At 37.6% G+C, this 17,625-nt stretch overlaps 1 protein-coding gene and 1 long non-coding RNA gene across 4 annotated transcripts in view; one reads left to right on the top strand and one right to left on the bottom strand.

Annotated features, from left to right (window-relative positions):
- The window catches only part of LOC124979721 (uncharacterized), a 43,500-nt gene extending 26,142 nt beyond the window's left edge, over positions 1-17,358 (top strand). The window contains exon 3 of the long non-coding RNA XR_007107673.1: positions 17,017-17,358. This is a non-coding gene — a long non-coding RNA (uncharacterized LOC124979721). The remainder of the gene's footprint in view (positions 1-17,016) is intronic.
- Ndufs1 (NADH:ubiquinone oxidoreductase core subunit S1) overlaps positions 9,201-17,625 on the bottom strand; it is a 31,862-nt gene continuing 23,437 nt past the window's right edge. For all 3 annotated transcript variants that reach the window (XM_047544314.1, XM_047544315.1, XM_047544316.1), the window contains exons 15-19: positions 17,036-17,190; positions 13,722-13,897; positions 10,953-11,087; positions 10,787-10,859; positions 9,201-9,561 (exon numbers count right to left, since the gene is read on the bottom strand). In XM_047544314.1, the coding sequence (XP_047400270.1) occupies positions 9,470-9,561; positions 10,787-10,859; positions 10,953-11,087; positions 13,722-13,897; positions 17,036-17,190 (631 nt within the window). In that variant the 3' untranslated portion in view covers positions 9,201-9,469. The remainder of the gene's footprint in view (positions 9,562-10,786; positions 10,860-10,952; positions 11,088-13,721; positions 13,898-17,035; positions 17,191-17,625) is intronic.

Genomic DNA, 17,625 nt, shown 5'->3' on the forward strand with positions numbered 1-17,625 from the left:
AAACTTTACTGTTCGTTTTATTTTATAATTTGTTTACTTTTGCAATACTGGGATTGAACCCAGGGGCACTGTACCACTGAACTATACCCCAAGTCCGTTTTATTTTTTGAGACAGGGTCTTGCTAAATTTTCCAGTCTGGCCTTGAACTTGCAATTCTCCTGCCTCCTGAGTAGGTGGGATTATAGGAATGCAACAATGTATTCTGCTTTACTGTCTCTTTTAGATTTCAACATTATCCCAAACATCCTAGAAAGTAGATGCCTCTGCTTTAGAACAGTGGGGCAAGGTCATCCTCCCAATAGGAACATAGGCAAACCCCGAAGTCTTGGACAGGGTTAAAAGATTTCAATAGGCTTACTTCTTGTCCTACTTTGTCCTCATGACTTGCTACTTTCTTTTTTTTATTCAGAAAATAATTTATATTATACAATGCATTGACTATCAGGGAGGTCACTTTTACTGGAAAGTACAGTAAATAAATCCTCTAAAGCAGAAATGAAATGGAAGAGACTATAAAACTAGATTTGGGTTTCAATCTTGTACGGAAGAAAACTGTAGTTCTAAATATCTTCTTTGCAGAGTATTGATTTGTATATTATAACTTATAGTAATTATTATAGTAACTCAGACAAAATATATGCAACCTAACAAAATTTAATTTCCTCCTATAAATAATCTTGTCTCACAAAGAGCATTTCAGTCATATGTGCCACGGTTCTTGAGTTACATTTAAAAACTTAAAGAATTTGAGTCACATCATGGTGCACATATACTTCCAGTGACTTGGGAGGCCAAGGCATAAGGATAGAAAATTTGAGGGCAGCCTGGGCAATTTAGTAAGGCCCTGTCTCTAAATAAAAAAACAAAGAAGGCTGGAGCTATAACTCAGTGGTAGAATGTTCCTGGGTTCAATCCCCAATACTGAAAAATAACTAAATAAATAATACAAACTTAAAGAATTTGAGCCGGGGTTCAACAAGGCCCTGGGTTCAATCCCCAGCACAAAATAATCATAATCATAATAAAGAATACGAGCCAAAGAAAAAGGTCTCAACTCTTATCACCCAACAGGGGTCTTAACAACTCTATATTGGATTCAAGAACAAGAGAGTTTAATATGTACTAAATAATGAGGAAATAGTTATATATTGAAAATTTCATAGATTTCATTTTATAATTTATTGTGGTCTCTTTTTTTCTCTTTGTCTCTTTTCATTACTGTGGTACATATTACAGAACTTATGGGAAAAACTAATCATCCCCCAATATCTATACTTCCTTCATGAGGTGTTTAATTCTTTAACATGCCTCCCATCAACAAGTGGGGTGTATGTTTCCTTCCCTTGAATCTGGGTGGGCTGAGACTGGTTTGTATAATAAAGTGCATAAAAAGCCTTGTAGTTTTCTCCTTGGTTTCTAGTAATACTTTGCTCTTAAAGACCTGAGCCACCCTACAGAACTTCCAACCACCCTAAGACTGCCAGGTAGAAGTAAAGCTGTGGAAGACAATCCCATTTCAAAATGTCATTCCAGCCACACATATGAATGAGGATACCACATGGGAGCTAAGTCCTCTAGCCACAGCTATTTCAGTGATTCCAGTCCTCAGCTGTTTGGGTCATTCCTGAATATTCCAGTCATCCATCTAGAGCCCTAGCCTGATCAAAACAGAATTGCTCCAGTGCCAGCTGTGTTGTACCCACTATAGTCCCAGGTACTTGGGAGGCTGAGGTAGAAGGATCTCAAGTTCTAGTCCAGACTGGACAATTTAGTGAGACCCTGCCTCAAAATAAAATTTTAAAAAAGAGGGATGCTGAGGATGTAGCCTCGTAGTAGAACACTTATCTGTTGTGCATAAGGCCCAGGGTTCAATTCCCAGTTTGGTTAAAGTAAAACAAAAACAGTTGCCCCTATCTCTGCTGTGCCTCTACAAAGAATATAGTGGACTCACGGAATCTCACAAGTAAAATAAAATAAATGGCTATTGGTCTGAAGTTTTGAGGTGATTTACTGCAGAGCAAAAAATAACTAGTAACCTTCTCTTAGAACCTTTCGTTTTTGCTGGGTAGGTGGCTGCCCAGCTACAGGCTGCGTTGCCCAGCTCCCTCTCTTGCAAGTGAATGTGGCCATATGTCCCACCTATGGTATATAAGTGGAAATGATGCAATTTCCAAGTCATGGCAATAAAACGTTAAGTGCTTATTCTAGACTTCCTTTCCTTCACCATTTCCTATGGCTGACACAATAACTACAACAGCTACTCAGGTTCCACAAATAGTAAGCAAGCATGGCTGTCATGGATCAGATTCTCTGGTAAGTAGAGTTTAGTAAGCAGAATATTATTAATGAATTCCCTAAGATTCAACAACATCCTCAGTTTACCCCACAGATAGCTCAGCAATCAAAATAGCCCATCAGAATTACCCCTCATTGGACTGAGATGGCCAGTTATTTATATACACTACATCTTGATTATTGGATACAGGTTACCTCAGCATGTGCTTTTTTTTTTTCCCAGTACTGGGGATTAAACCCAGGGGCGGTTTACCACTGAGCTACACCCCAATGCTTTTTAATTTTTGAAACAAGTTCTCACCAAGTTGCTGAGTTTGGCCTTGAACCTGTGATCCTCCTGCCTCAGCATCCACAGTCATGTGCCACCATGCCCAACATATGCTTTTGCAGAGTTATAATCAAAATATATTAGTTACTTATTGCTACATAAAAACCCGAAACTTAGTGGCTAAGAACAACATACCTGGCTGGGCATAGTGCACATACATGTAATCCCAACCACTTGGGAGGTTGAGGCAGGAGGATTGCCAAGGGCAGTGTCAGCAATTTAGTGAGACCCTCAGCAATTTAGACTCTGTCTCAAAATTAAAAAAAAAAGCTCAATGGTAAAGTACCACTGTGTTGAATCCCATACCCATACCAACTAAATAAAAAATAAACAAAATAAAATTTTAAGAAAAAGGCTCAAGGTATAGCTCAGTGTATATGTGAGGCCTGGGTTCAATCCCTAGTACAACAAAAGTCAACCAACAGGGGCTGGGCTTGTGGTTCTGTTGTAGAGCACTTGCCTGGCATGTGTGAGGCACTGGCACCAATTCTTGGCACCACATATAAATAAATAAAATAAAGGTCCAACAACAACTAAAAAATATTTTTTAAAAAAGTCAACCAACATTTATCACACAGTTGCTGGGTGCCCCAAATCCAGAGGCAGAAGGCTAAGGGCTTTTGGCTCAAGATAATTATGAGTTGTAGCTAAGTTCTGTTGGGACTGCCATCATCTTGACTCTGTTGGGGCCAAAAGATTCAGCTTATTCAACGCAGTTGCTGATAGCCCTCTTCTTTATCACATGGGGCCTTCCCAAAAGTAAGAGTGTTTCTAGAAACCAAGAAAGAAGCTGCCTACATGTCCTCACAACATAGTAGATGCTGGGCTGAGTTAAGAGACCAGAGAGCCCAACAATGAAGCTACAGTCCTTAAAACCTAATCTTAGCCGTGATACACCCTCCTCCTTAGAAGTGATCAAATCCACTGAACAAAAAGGGGAAGGGATCATACAAAGGCCTGAATCCCAGAAGCCAGGGATCATTGGGGCCATCTTAGACACTTCGTACCATACATAGTATAGATAATCTGCAACAATTTTGTAAGCCGAGTCTCACTGTTGATGACGCTGGTCTTGAATTCCTGGGCTCAAGTGAGCTTCCCACCTTAGTCTCATAAGTAGCTGGGATTACAGGCATGCATGCATCACCACACCTACCTTCTGTTTTTACGTTTTATCAACTAAAATATTTTGTTTTACTACATATTCTTCATTTAAGCAATATGTTGTTATGAAATTTTATAAAATTCCAGTGGCTCAGGAAGCTGAGGCAGGAGGATTTCAAGTTCAAAGCCAGCCTAAGCAACTTAGTGAGGCCCTAGAATGTCTCAAAATTAAAATCAAAAAAAAAAAAAAAAAAAAGGACTGGGGATGTGGCTCAGTTGGGTAAGTGCCCCCTCAGTTCAATCCCTAGTCCCTAAACGAAATAAAATTTATAAAAGCAATGTATCAATTCAAAAACTTTTAAATCCTCAAATGACAGAAGTGCAAAATCCTTTTCCTTATGCTGTTATTCTTCTTACTAGTTGAACTGCTCAGAAGTCACTACAAGTATTGAGTTATTTAGGGTTATTAGGTGCTGGAGATTGAACTCAGGGCCCCTGCACAAATTGTATGGTATACCATGGAGCTACATATACTCCCAGACCCAGCCAGTTAAATTTTTTTTATTTATCTACAAATATACTTTCTATATATATGTAAGGATATATATACTCACTGACACATATTATCATACAACTTACTTTGTCTTTAATATGTCCTAGAGCTCTTTTCCATACCAGCATGTTGGGATCTAGCCCATTATTTTAAACATTCACCCATTATTTCATTTTATGACTTTTTTTCAGTACTGTGAATTGAACCTAGGGACCCTCTACCACCGAGCTACATCCTCAGCCCTTTTTTTTTTTTTTTTTTTTTTTTTTTTTTTTTTTTCATTCTAAGAGTCTCACTGACTTGCCCAGTTTGGCCTGGAATTTAGAATACTCCTGGCTTCTACCTCCCTAGTATAGCTGGGATTACAGGCACATGCTACCATGCCCATCAAAATTATGATTCTAAGGAAATTAACGAAAGTTATTCATCTCAAGATTTCTTTAGTTACCAATTTATATTAAATATAATCATTAGGTGTCACCAATATGTTTTTCAGTGTTAGTTTTTAAAAATATTAGGGTATCAGAGGCTTATTTTTTTCTTACACAATGCTGGGAATCAAACCCAGGCCTTGTGCTTGCTCTACCATTGAGCTATATCCCCAGCCCTCAGAGAATTTTTAAATAACAGTCACAGGTAAGTCATGTTTAGACTTTATACACAGTTTCCATGGTGAAAAACACAAAAACACCTTAAGAGGTATTTGATTCTGAAATCCTTGGTCTTTTAAAATCTATGACCTGAGGCCTAACTATAAATTTTTTCATTTCACATCCTTGTCCCTCTGGCTTAAATATGCAAATGAAGCTGCTCTTTGTTGACAGATTTTAAACTATTAATTACTTAAAATTAGGAAAACAATTTTTTAAATTTTATTTTGGAAATAGGGGTCTTGCTATGTTTCCCAGGCTGGTCTCTAGTCCGTAGGCTCAAGACATTTTCCAGCTTCTCAAGTAGCTAAGACTGAACTACAGGTATGCACCACCATGCCTATTTTAATTTTTTTTTTTTTTTGTAGTTATAGACAGACGGAATGCCTTTATTTACTTTTATGTGGTACTAAGGATAGAACCTAGTACCTCACACGTGCCAGGAAAGTGCTTTGCCACTGAGCCCCAGCCCCAGCCCGTCCTCTTCACCTTTTATGAAAGATGCCCACATATGGGTATATACACAATATTTTTCTTTTGGTACTGGGAGTTGAACCCAGAGGCGCTTTACTACTAAGCCACACCCCCAGTCCTTTTTATTTAATTTTTAAAAATTTGAGATGGGGTCTCACTAAGTTGCTTAAGACCTAAGTTGCTGAGGTTGGCCTTGAGCTTGTAATCTTCCTGCCTCAGTTTCCTGAGAGGTTGGAATTACAGGTGTGTGGCACCATACCCAGAAATGTTAACTTTTTTTTTTTTTGCGGTGCTGGGGATTGAACTCAGGGTCTTGTGTTTGCAAGGCAAGTACTCTACCCACTGAGCTATATCCCCAGCCCAGAAATGTTAACATTTTTAAAAAACCCATTTTACCATGACTTTGACAATTCTCTCTTTGGTAGCTTAACTAATGATGAAGTGATTTTGGTAAAAATAAGTTGTTTATATTAGTCAGTGATTTATGTTGGCAAAAAAATCCACTAGACCCCATTTATACATATCTAATCCTCCTTCAGTACCCCTCTATCACTGGTATTTCCTCTTCTGATGTTGTTTTTGCTCTAAGAAGCAAATCTAAAGGCTAGAATCCAACAGATACTGTAAATCCTAGGGTAACTGGTTTTAAATCCCATCTAAATAATAAATTTACATGCACAATCCTGATTGCATGTAGTAGTAGCATTTTATTGATTAGGGTGACCTTAGACAATTCATTAAATTCCTCTGAACCTAAGAAAGGAATGTATTTAAGAAAGTATGAGCTGGAGGTTATATAAAGCATGGTTTTACCTCACAATCTATGGAATCAAATTTTTCATTTGATTCACTTAGAATGAGGACTTGTAATTTTAGAATCAAGAATTCCCATGGATGGTCACTGCAACCTTAAATTGTCACCAACATTTTGAATATGCATTTTCCTACAATGATTATCCATTGAGCATATGCTATCTCTCAGGAAATAGGTTATGATTTTTATCTAATTTAACCCTATAATAACCCTGTGAGTTTGGAAATAGTACAATTATTGCAAATTTTATCCTCACCTTACTGATAAACAATCCTCAAATTTTTTGAACCAGCTAGGTGCAGTGGTGCTAGGTGCACACCTGCAGTCCCAGCAACTTGAGGGGCTAAGGCAAGAGGATTGCAGGTTTGAGGTCAGCTTAAGCAACTTAGAGAGGCCCTCAGCAACTTAGCGAGATCATCTCAAAATATAAAAGGGATGGGGATATATATGTGGTAAAATGGTAAAATGCCTCTGGGTTCAATCCCTACCAAAAAATTTTTTTGGAAGTAACTTTACCAAAGTTGAATAAGATCTGACCTCACAAGAAATGTCGTTACAGCTAGCCAACAACAACCAATAAGTGATTATGTACCAGTTGTTATCAAGAAGGTATGATACCTTCAGCCTGGTGTGGTGGCACATGCTTGTAATTCTAGAGACTTGGGAGGGAGGGTGAGGCAGGAGGATTGCAAATTCAAGTCCAACCTGGGCAACTTAACAAGACTGTACTTAAAAATGAAAAATAAAAAGGGCTGGGGTTATATCTCAGTGGTAGAGCACCTCTGGATTCACCCTGTATATTAGCCTCAGGGTCTGTTCTTATTGGTTTCTTCACCCAAGGGGAATTAGCCTTAAGCCTTCATAGATGTTCTAATTGGTTAAGTGCCTCGTTTAAAATGTCATGATTCTATCAGCCAGGTTATTGGCCATCATATATATATTTTTCCCCCATACAGGCTCTTTTAGCCTTTATCCCCTTACAATGTTTATGCTCACAATAACCTTAATATTTAGCATTACAGGACTAATATGTACCCATGGAAGATTTTCATGTTTACTTTATGTAAAAAGTAATGCATTTTATTGAGTGACACTTAACCCAGGAAAGTATTCTTTAGAGAAATACAAGTTGTTTAACACATGCCTAGATGGTAGTCCAAGGTTCCCAAATTTACCTCACTATACATCAAGCATTTTTCATTTCAGTATTCTCTTACCAACAACCCCATAAAGTCTACACACATTCACTGAAGAATATAGTGTAAAATACAAAAAGGAGTATGCTCCCAGAGGTCAGCACAGTACTAAGGGGGTGACAACAAAGAGGTGAAGGAAATATGTATTAAATTCAAATACTTTTGGCAGAATTTGTACAATTTCATGCAACTGGGAATTTTAAGCAAAGCACAATTTTTTTTGGTAGTGGGGTTGAACCCAGGGCTGCTTAACCACTGAGCCACATCCCCAGTCCTATTTAAATTTTATTTAGAGATAGGGTCTTGCTAAGTTGCTGAGGTTGGCTTTGACCTTGTGATCCTCCTGCCTCAGCTCCCTGAGTTGCTGAGATTACAGGCATGCACCACTGCACCCAGCTAGTTTTTTCTCTTGTTTTTGGTGCTGAGGTTTGAAACTATGGCCTCCTTCACATTAAGCAGCTACACCCCAATGCCTAAGCAAAGTACATCACACAAAGTATACAATGTCATGATCTATTATGAAAGAGGATGAGAAATTCTGAAAAAGTTGTTGACCAATTTCGTATAGTTCTTTTGTGTGTGCATGCTAGGGATTGAACCTAGGGTCTCAAATATACTAGGCACAGGCTCTACCATACTGAGCTATATCCCTAACCCTGCTGGGTGCAGTGGCATATAGGGAGGCTGAGGCAGGAAGATTGCAAGTTCAAAGCCAGCCTCAACAACTTAATGAGGCACTAAGCAACTTAGCAAGACCCTGTCTCTAAATAAAATATAAAAAGGGCTGGGGATGTGGCTCAGTGGTTAAGCACCCCTGGGTTCAATCCCCAGTGTATAGTATGTATGAGGCCATGGGTTCAATGCCTGTTACTCACCCCCGCCACACACAAAGTAACATATAGAATCTATATTAATGGGAGGGAATTATACACAGCAGTTAACAGTAATGGATTCTGGAGTAAAAAAGAACTGGAGACTGTTGTGCTGTGAGGCTTTTTTTTTTTTTTTTTTTTTTTTGTGATGCTGGGGATCGATCCCAGGGCCTTGTACTTACAAGGCAAGCACTCTACCGACTGAGCTATCTCCCCAGCCCCTGCTGTGAGGTTTTAGGCAAGCTACTTATTATCTCTGGGTTTCAATTTTTTCATCTGTAAAAGACAGAAAAATACTATCTCATAGGGTTGTAGCAAGGAAAAAAATACACATGTAAAACGAGTGTTTATCACACAGAAAAAGCTGAATAATTATTAGCTGTTATTATTATGACTATTATAGTTGTGTAAGATATAGATCTGATATATGATTACATCCCCTTCCCCAGCCTGCTATTTATCCAGCTTTAAAGAATGCTTAAATCTTTTCTTTAGCAGTAGAAAAACATGGGACTTAGGACTGGGGATGCAGCTCAGTAGAAGAGTCCTCAGTACTATACACAACAACAAAAACCATGGAATTTAACAGAAGGTCTCCGTTTCACCCACTTTATAAACATAAATGGTCTATGAAAATAAACCAAGGGGTGTGGGGAGGGAAGAATAGAAATTTATTGGATTAGACAAAGGGGAACGAAGGGAAGGAAGGGGGAATGGGAATAGGAAAGACAGTAGAATAAATTGGACATAACTTTCCTATGTTTGTATATGAATAAGCGATCAGTGGACTCCACATCATGATAACCACAAACATGGAATCCTAATTAGTATGCTATACTCCATGCATGTATAATATGTCAAAATACATTCTACTGTCATGTACATCTAAAAAGAACAAATTAAAACCAAAAAATTCAAATTTTAAGGATTTTCTTTGTATTTTTCACAAAGATTATCAATGCTTTTACATGAAAGAAAAAATGCATATCGTTTACACACAATACATACAGTTGAAACTGCTACAGTCTTTTATAACTACAGTATCATTTTCAAATAAGCATGGTATAACTTTAAATATTACATCATTTGATTTCTTTTTGAAAGTGATACACCTCTGAGGCATCACTCTAATGTAACTGTCCATTCACTACTTGTTGCAAATTTGGGTTCCTAGTAGATTTTTTAGCATATGGATGGTTCCTCCACTGCTTGGGCACCCTCTGTGACAGCTTTGACACACTTGGCCATTGTCTGTGAGGCTCTGCTAATTGAATCTGAAAGATTAGGAAAATGAGCATTTTGTTAATACAACTTTTTCAGCACAGGAACAAAAAAAATAAGACTATAAGGCTCTATGTAATTATATGTAACTAACAAATTCTGAAGATAAGCAGGATAAATGTTTTTAATAACTACCCCACAAATAATTAAATAACCATGTAAAAGCTAGAAGACACATCAATATGCAGTCATTAAAAATTTATAGATAAGTCTTGCCTATTTAAACTCAAACTGAATGTAGTGGCTTGTGCCTGTGATCCTAGCTATTCAGCAGGCTGATGTGGGAAGAATGTGAGTTTAAGGACAGTGTGGGAAACCTAGTGTGTCCTGCCTCAAAAAAATAAAAATAAAGTCTTGTATTAACTACCTAAAAACTTAGATGTTATATCAACTGTTGTCAGATCTACAGAAAACAAGTTTCAGTTGGTGAGCATTCCTTAAATGCATTCCTAACAATTTACATCAGAAGCATTGATTTTTTTTTTTTTAAAGCAGTACTAAGGATTGAACCCAGTGACACTTTACTACTGAGCTACATCTCCAGCCCTTTTCATTTTTTAGTTTGAGACAGGGTCTGGCTAAGTAGCCCAGGTTGGTCCAGAATTTGCCATCCTCCTGCATCAGCCTCCAAGCCTCCTGAGTCTTACAGGTCTAAACCACCACTCCAGGCTCTTTTTTTTTTTTTTTTTTTTTTTTTTTAAGAAGCACTGTTAAACATATTTCACATTTAAATGTTTTGATTCTTCATCTAAAATTCTCAGAAAAATATTTTTTTAAAGTTGGCACATTTTAAAATATATATATTATATATCTATCTATCTTTATTTTATTCATTTATTTATATGTGGTGCTGAGAATCGAATCCAGTGCCTCACATGATAGGCAAGTGCTCTACCTCTGAGCCACAACTCCAGCCTCGGAAAAATCTTTAAAGCTGTTTATCCCTTTGAAATATTCTCCCTAAATTGCTACCCAGTGATTTTTCTTATAATGGCAAAACTTTACACTTAAAATCTACTATCTATTAACTTTTGGAATTTTCAAACTTTTGCTTACATTTCAGAAACAACAAATATTATAATACATTAAGAAAACATGATTGTATTAGTTCCAGTATTTGCATATAATACCAATAACAAATAATTATAATGTTAAATGAGATTCTGTTATTCCTTCTCACCTTTCATATTTGGCAAAATAATATTGATAGTTACTTGCCTGTCATGTAAAAGTCTTTTATAGTTAATTGAGGTGGAACAAGTGGGTCAGCAAGAAGTTGCTGGTTCACCAGCTGTAAAAAAAGAAGAAATCAACAATAGTATTGAAAACTAGCACAATCACACCTGTACTCCCCTATGAAAATGGTATGTGGGTAAACTTTTACCTTGGAGAGCTCATTTGCTTGCTGAAAGTAATTGGCTCCTTCCACATCATCATATCGAACAAGATTAGGAGAGACTTCTTCCAATCTGTTCCTCACTTGATCCAGAGTATCATATGGAAGAGTAATACCTGCAATCTGCAACAGATCAGATCCCCATAAAAGACTAAAGTTGCAAGAATCAATAAATGGGATGGACTCAAACTAAAAAGCTTTTTCTCAGGAAAGGACACAATCAAGAATGTGAAGAGAGAACCTACAGAGTAGGAGAAAATCTTTTGCACACACACTTCAGATAGAGCACTTATCTCCAAAGTTTATAAAGAACTTACAAAACTTTACACCAAAAATACTAAGAAAACAATCAATAAATGAATCAAGGAACTGGACAGACACTTTACAGAAGAAGACATACAGGCAATTAATAAAGATATAAAAAAGTGTTCAAAATCTCTAGTAATTAGAGAAATGCAAATTAAAACAACTCTGAGATTTCATCTTACTCCAATTAGAATGGCTATTATCAAGAACACAAACAATAATAGATGTTGGCGTGGATGTGGGGAAAAAGGCACACTTTTACATTGCTGGTGGAGTTGCAAATTGGTGCAGCCACTCTGAAAAGCAATGTGGAGAATCCTCAGAAAATTTGGAATGGACCTACCTTTTGACCTAGTTATCCCACTTCTTGGTTTATACCCAAAGGACTTAAAATCAGAAACTACAGTAATACAGTCACATCAATGTTTTGTTTTGTTTTGTTTTTTTTTTTTTGGGTGCTGGGGATCGAACCCAGGGCCTTGTGCTTACAAGGCAAGCACTCTACCGTATGAGCTATCTCCCCAGTCCCTCACATCAATGTTTATAGTACCTCAGTTCACAACAGCTAGATTATGGAACCAACCTAGATGCCCTTCAACAGAAGAATAGATAAAGAAACTGTGGTATATATATATACACAATGGAATATTATTCAGCCATAAAGAATAATATTATGGCATTTGCAAATAAATGGATGGAATTGGAGAATATTGTGCTAAGTGAAATAAGCCAATCCCAAAAAACCAAAGGCTGAATGTTTTCCGTGATAAGTGGAGAATGATATATAATGGGGGTTGTGGGGGTGGGGAGGGAGAGAAGAATGGGGGAACTTTAGATTATGTACAAGGAAATGGGGGGGGTATAAAAATGGTGGAATGAGACAGACATCATTACCCTATGTACATATATGATTACTCAAATGGTAGGAATCTATATTGTGTACAACCATAGAAATGAAATGATGTACCCCATTTGTGTACAATGAATCAAAATGCACTCTGTAAAAAATTAAAAGATCTTAAAAAAAAAAAAAAGACATAAAGCTTTACTAATTAAAAATTTCAGGGTTGGGACAGATGTGGTGGTACATACCTGTAAACCCAGGTATTTGGGAAGCTGAGGAGGCAGGAGGATTTCAAATTCAAGGCCAACCTGGGCAATTTAGCTAGATCCTCTCTCAAAATAAAATAAAATGGGCTGGAAATATAGCTCAGTGGTAGTGTTCATGTACAAGACCCTGGGTTCAAGCTCTAGTAAGGTAAAACAAAAGGGTTGGGCATGTAGCTCAGTGGTAGGATGAATACTTAATATGTGCAATGTTCTGAGTTCAATCTTCAGTGTATTCCCATGCACATGCACAGGAAAATAGAATCATCATAAATGATTAGAGAAATGCTATGCTAAAGCTGCATGTTTGTTTGTTATTAATCACATACAAAATTTACAGACAACAGTATGTATAATATAAAGCTGCTCACCTGCCTCCCAACTTCTTTTTGCTCCCCCCGCCCTTTCTGCTGCAGTCATCTCCCCGCCTCCCAACTACTTGTCAGTCTTACACCCTAGCTAGCTATTGGTTCATCAGTCAGCTTGCAAGTATCCTTCTCCATTATTGGTCCTGTTAACCCACGGAATTTGACTGCTTCAGGATAGCTCCCTGACATTTTCTCTCTCTCTCCTCATTTTCATGCCTCTCTCTCTCCTCCTCGCTTTCATGCTGTCTCCTCCATTTCACTCCTGCGTGTGCGCCCTTTCTCTTTTCCTCTTATTTTTTCTCTTACCCTGCAGGGAGACACTCTGTCTGTGTGCTTAATAAACTCCCTTATGTGAATTCCTGTGTCCGGTGTGGTTTTCTGGGTTCTTACAATATGTTATTTTAAAATAATGATTTTTTTAATAATAAAAGGAGGTATTTTTAGGTGAAATACGAAATAATAAAAATACCAAATTCAAATTTTCTGACCATATTTTTCCTGCAGAGTATTGAAATCCTCTTTGAATTTGAGACTGATATTATCACTGACTTTGGGAGGTTGAGGCAGAAGGATCACAATTTTGAGGCCAGCCTCAGCAAATTAGCAAGGCCCTAAGAAACTTAATGAGATACTGTCTCAAAATAAAAAACTGGGGGCTGGGGGTGTAGGTCAGTGGTAGAGCACATGCCTAGCACATGTGAGGCACTGGGTTTAATTCTCAGCACCACATAAATGAATGAATAAATAAATAAATAAATAAATAAAGTTATTAAAACAAAACAAAACAAAACAAAAAACAAAAAACATGGGCTGGGGAGGTAACTCAGTGGTAAAGTGCCCATGAGCTCAATCCCTAGTACCAAGAACATAACAAAACAACACAAAAAACACAAATAAAACAAAAAGAAAATCATTCTAACAAACCAACATGTATAATATTCTTAAGTAGACTAAGAAATGCCTCAAAAAATCGTACCTCAGAAAGTGCTCTTATAATTTTCCAGTCTTCTCGTGCCAAGCCAGGAGGTGTAACAGCTACTTTTGTTTGCTGAGCTCTGCCCTCAGTATTTACATAAGTAGCAGACTTTTCTGTGTAAGCAGCTCCTGGGAGAATAACATCAGCTATGGGAGCTCCAACATCACCATGATGTCCTGTGATAAGACGGAACATAGCAAACTGCAATTTAGTAAAAACCAGATTCACTTCTATATGTGAAGACAATATAAATCCTTTTTAATTCCCATTTTTAGTTTGTGTGTGTGTGGTGCTGGGGATTGAACCCAGGGTCTTCTGCATGCAAGGCAAGTACTCTACTGAGCTATATCCCCAGTCCTTTTTTTTTTAATGTATTTTTTTGATAGTTGATGGACCTTTATTTTATTCATTTATTTATATGCGGTGCTGAGAATTGAACCTAGTACCTCATACATGTGAGGCAAGCGCTCTACCACTGAGCTACAATCTCAGTCCCCCATTTTTAGGTTCTAATTTTACTTTTTTGCAGTGCTGGAGATTGAATCCAGGGTCTCACATGTGCTAGGCAAGACATCTGCCATTGAATTATACATACAGTCATTAATTTCCATTTTTACGATTGCAAGTGTTTTTTGTTTTTTATTTTTCTCTTGTGGTACTGGGGATTGAACCTAGGAGTGCTCTACCATTGAACTATATACCCCCAGCCTTTTTATTTTGATACAGGGTCTCACTAAATTGGCAGATCTTGAATTTGTGATCTTCCTGCCTCAGCCTCCCTAGTAGCTGGGATTACAGGCATGTGTCATTGCACCAGACTAAAATTACACGTGTTTTTTTTTTTTTTTTTTTTTTTTTTTTTTTTTGTGGTGCTGGGGATTGAACCCAGGGCCTTGTGCTTGCAAGGCAAGCACTCTACCAACTGAGCTACCTCCCCAGCCCACGTGTTTCTAATATGAAAACAATATAGTACTTCAGAAATAAAAATTAAAGTCCAGAATTGAGTGTGGTGGCACATGCCTGTAACCTAGCTACTCAGGAGGGTTAAGGTAGAAGAATCACAAGCTCGAGGCTAGCCTGGGCAAGAGAGTACAATCATGTCTCAAAATAAAAAGGGGTTGAGGGCTGGGGATATAGCTCAGTTGATGAAGTGCTTGCCTAGCATGCACAAGGCCCTGGGTTTAATCCCCAGCACCACCAAAAAAAAAAAGGGGGGGGTGGGGATGGAAGACTGCAGATATGCCTCAGTGGTGGTTTGCCTTGGGTTCAATCACCAGTGGCACACAAAAAAAATAAAGTCCAACTTACCCTCAATACAACTCCTTTCCCAAAGAAAATTACTGTTAAAGCATTTGGCATGTATCTTCCCAGACTATTTTATGTAAATATAAAAATATGCATATTATGCACATATATAACAGACAACTAGGTATATTCATGCTTACAAAGTGGAAATGCTCAGATGTACCAGTTAGTGAAGTTCAGTAAACTGGACTGAAATTATAGAAGAATGCAAAGTATAGACCAGGAATATAACAGTAATAATGCTGAAAAAGGCATAAATAGAAAATGAAGAAAAGTGTTCCAAAAGGCTATCAACTATTAACAGTTCCATAAAACTGACAGAAGTAAAAATATATTTAAAAAAGAAACAGGAAACTGGCATGGTAGTATTTATCTGAAAGCCCAGGAGGTGAATGTCTGAGAGCAGCCTGAGCAACTTGGCCAGATCCTGTACAAAATAACAAATTAAAAGGGCTGGGGAAGTTGGGTGTGGTGGTGCACACCTGTAATCCCAGCGACTCAGAAGGCTGAGGCAGGAAAGATTGTGAGTTCAAAGCCAGCCTCAGCAACTTAGCAAGGCCCTAAGCAACTTAGTAAGACCTTGTCTCTAAAAAAATATATTAAAAAGGGATGGGGATGTGGCTCGGTGGTTAAACACCCCTGGGTTCAATTCCCACTATCAAAAAAAAAAAAAAAAGGCTGGGGAGGTACTCAGTGGTAGAACACCACTGGGTTCAAACCCACACAAAAGAAACAAGGGTTTTAGAAAGACTCAGTCAAGTAAAAGAAAGTTTTATATTATCTAAAGTTTGACCTTATTGGTACACACAATTTTTTTTTTTTTTTTTTTTGGTACCAGTGATTGAATCTAAGGGCATGTGACCTTTCTGGCCCTTTTTTAAATCAAGACAGGGTCTCACCAAGTTGCTAAGGCTAGTTTTGAACTTGTCATTCTCCTTCTTCAGCCATCTGAGTCTCTGGGATCACAGCTGTGCGCCACCACACTGGCTATGTACATGTTTACATACACACAGGAAAAGGATGCAGTATGTGTGTATGCATATAAAATCATCATCAATGCCTACTTCTGGAAAAGACTAGAAATAAGATTTTAGTTTGTGCATTTTGGTTCAACTATATCAAACCAAAAGTATGAAATATTGTATAATTTTTTTTTTTTGCACTAAAAAGCCTACTATAAATTTGCACTATTTATGATAAAATAAAATAAAAACTTGGGCTGGAGATATAGCTCAGTACCTAGCATGCACAAAGCCCTGGGTTCAGTCCCCAGTACTGCAGTTGGGTGGTGGTGGGGAAGGGACAAAAAAACCAGCCCATTAACACAGAACTCTTATAAGGTTTCTATAAAAGGGCTTTCCCTGAATGACACAGACATTATTACCCTATATACATGTATGGTTACACTACTGGTGTGACTTGTACCATGTACAGCCAGAGGAATGAGAACTTATGCTCCATTTGTGTACAATGTGTCAAAATGCAGTCTACTGTCATGTTTAGTCAACTACAACAACAAAAAAGATATCAAAAAAAAAAAAGTGCTTTCCTTTTGAAACTAACTACTCTTTGAAAAGTTGACTTTTTTTTTTGGTACTGGGGATTGAACTCAGGGGCACTCGACCACTGAGCCATATCCCCAGCCTTATTTAGAGACAGGGTCTCACTGAGTTGCTTAGCACCTCCCCATTATTGAGGCTGGCTGTGATGAAAAGTTGATTTTTAATGTTTATTTTAACATATCACTGGATGAGAATGTCATAATTTTGCCATTGCTGTCACTGGACATTTAGGTTGCTTCTAATTCTTAGTTAAGTACCATCAAGTAGTAATTCTTGGCACAAATATCAACTGTGTAATTAGTAATATATATGATTTGTTTTTAAAAAATTGGGGGCTAATGCAGAAATGGAAAATGGAAAATGTTCTATTAACTACATTCCTAAATAGTTTTTAATAAACATAATGTATAATTCTCTTCTGTTTCTAGGATCACAAGTACTACTTACCCTGATAAATAATGAAACAATCCTTTGGCAAATCCTGTCGTGTGATACAACCTCCATCAGCTCCCAGGAGAAACAACACTTTCGGAGGATTCTTTCGAATTGCTTCTACCCCAGGTTTATACCCTAGGTCCAAAGCAGCTACTTGGCTTGCAACCCTTGAAGACAATTATAGAATTTTAGCAAACTTAAAAGAGTTTTCAGTATAAAAAATTATGTCATTTTCAGAATGACACTTAGTTTATATTACATTCAATGCTGTCAAAAATCCTTTCCTATCCACTTACTTAAATATAAGATGCTTAGGACACTGCCTCTTCATGAAATATTTTTGTGTGTGAGTTGGGGATTGAATCCAGGGACACTTTTTCCCTGAACCACATCCCCAGTCTTTTTATTTTGAGACAGGGTCTTGCTAAGCCTCGCTAAGTTGCTGAGGCTGGCCTCAAACTTGCAGTCGTCCTGACTCAGACTCCAGAGTCACTGGGATTGCAGGTGTGTGCCACTGCACCTGGCATGAATATTTAATGGACTAATTTTGGAAATTTTTATGCCAACCACAATTGCCTTAAGTTTGACTCCTATTCAGTACA

Source organism: Sciurus carolinensis, chromosome 3, assembly GCF_902686445.1.
Source record: "Sciurus carolinensis chromosome 3, mSciCar1.2, whole genome shotgun sequence".
In the NCBI taxonomy this organism is placed as follows: Eukaryota; Metazoa; Chordata; class Mammalia; order Rodentia; family Sciuridae; genus Sciurus; species Sciurus carolinensis.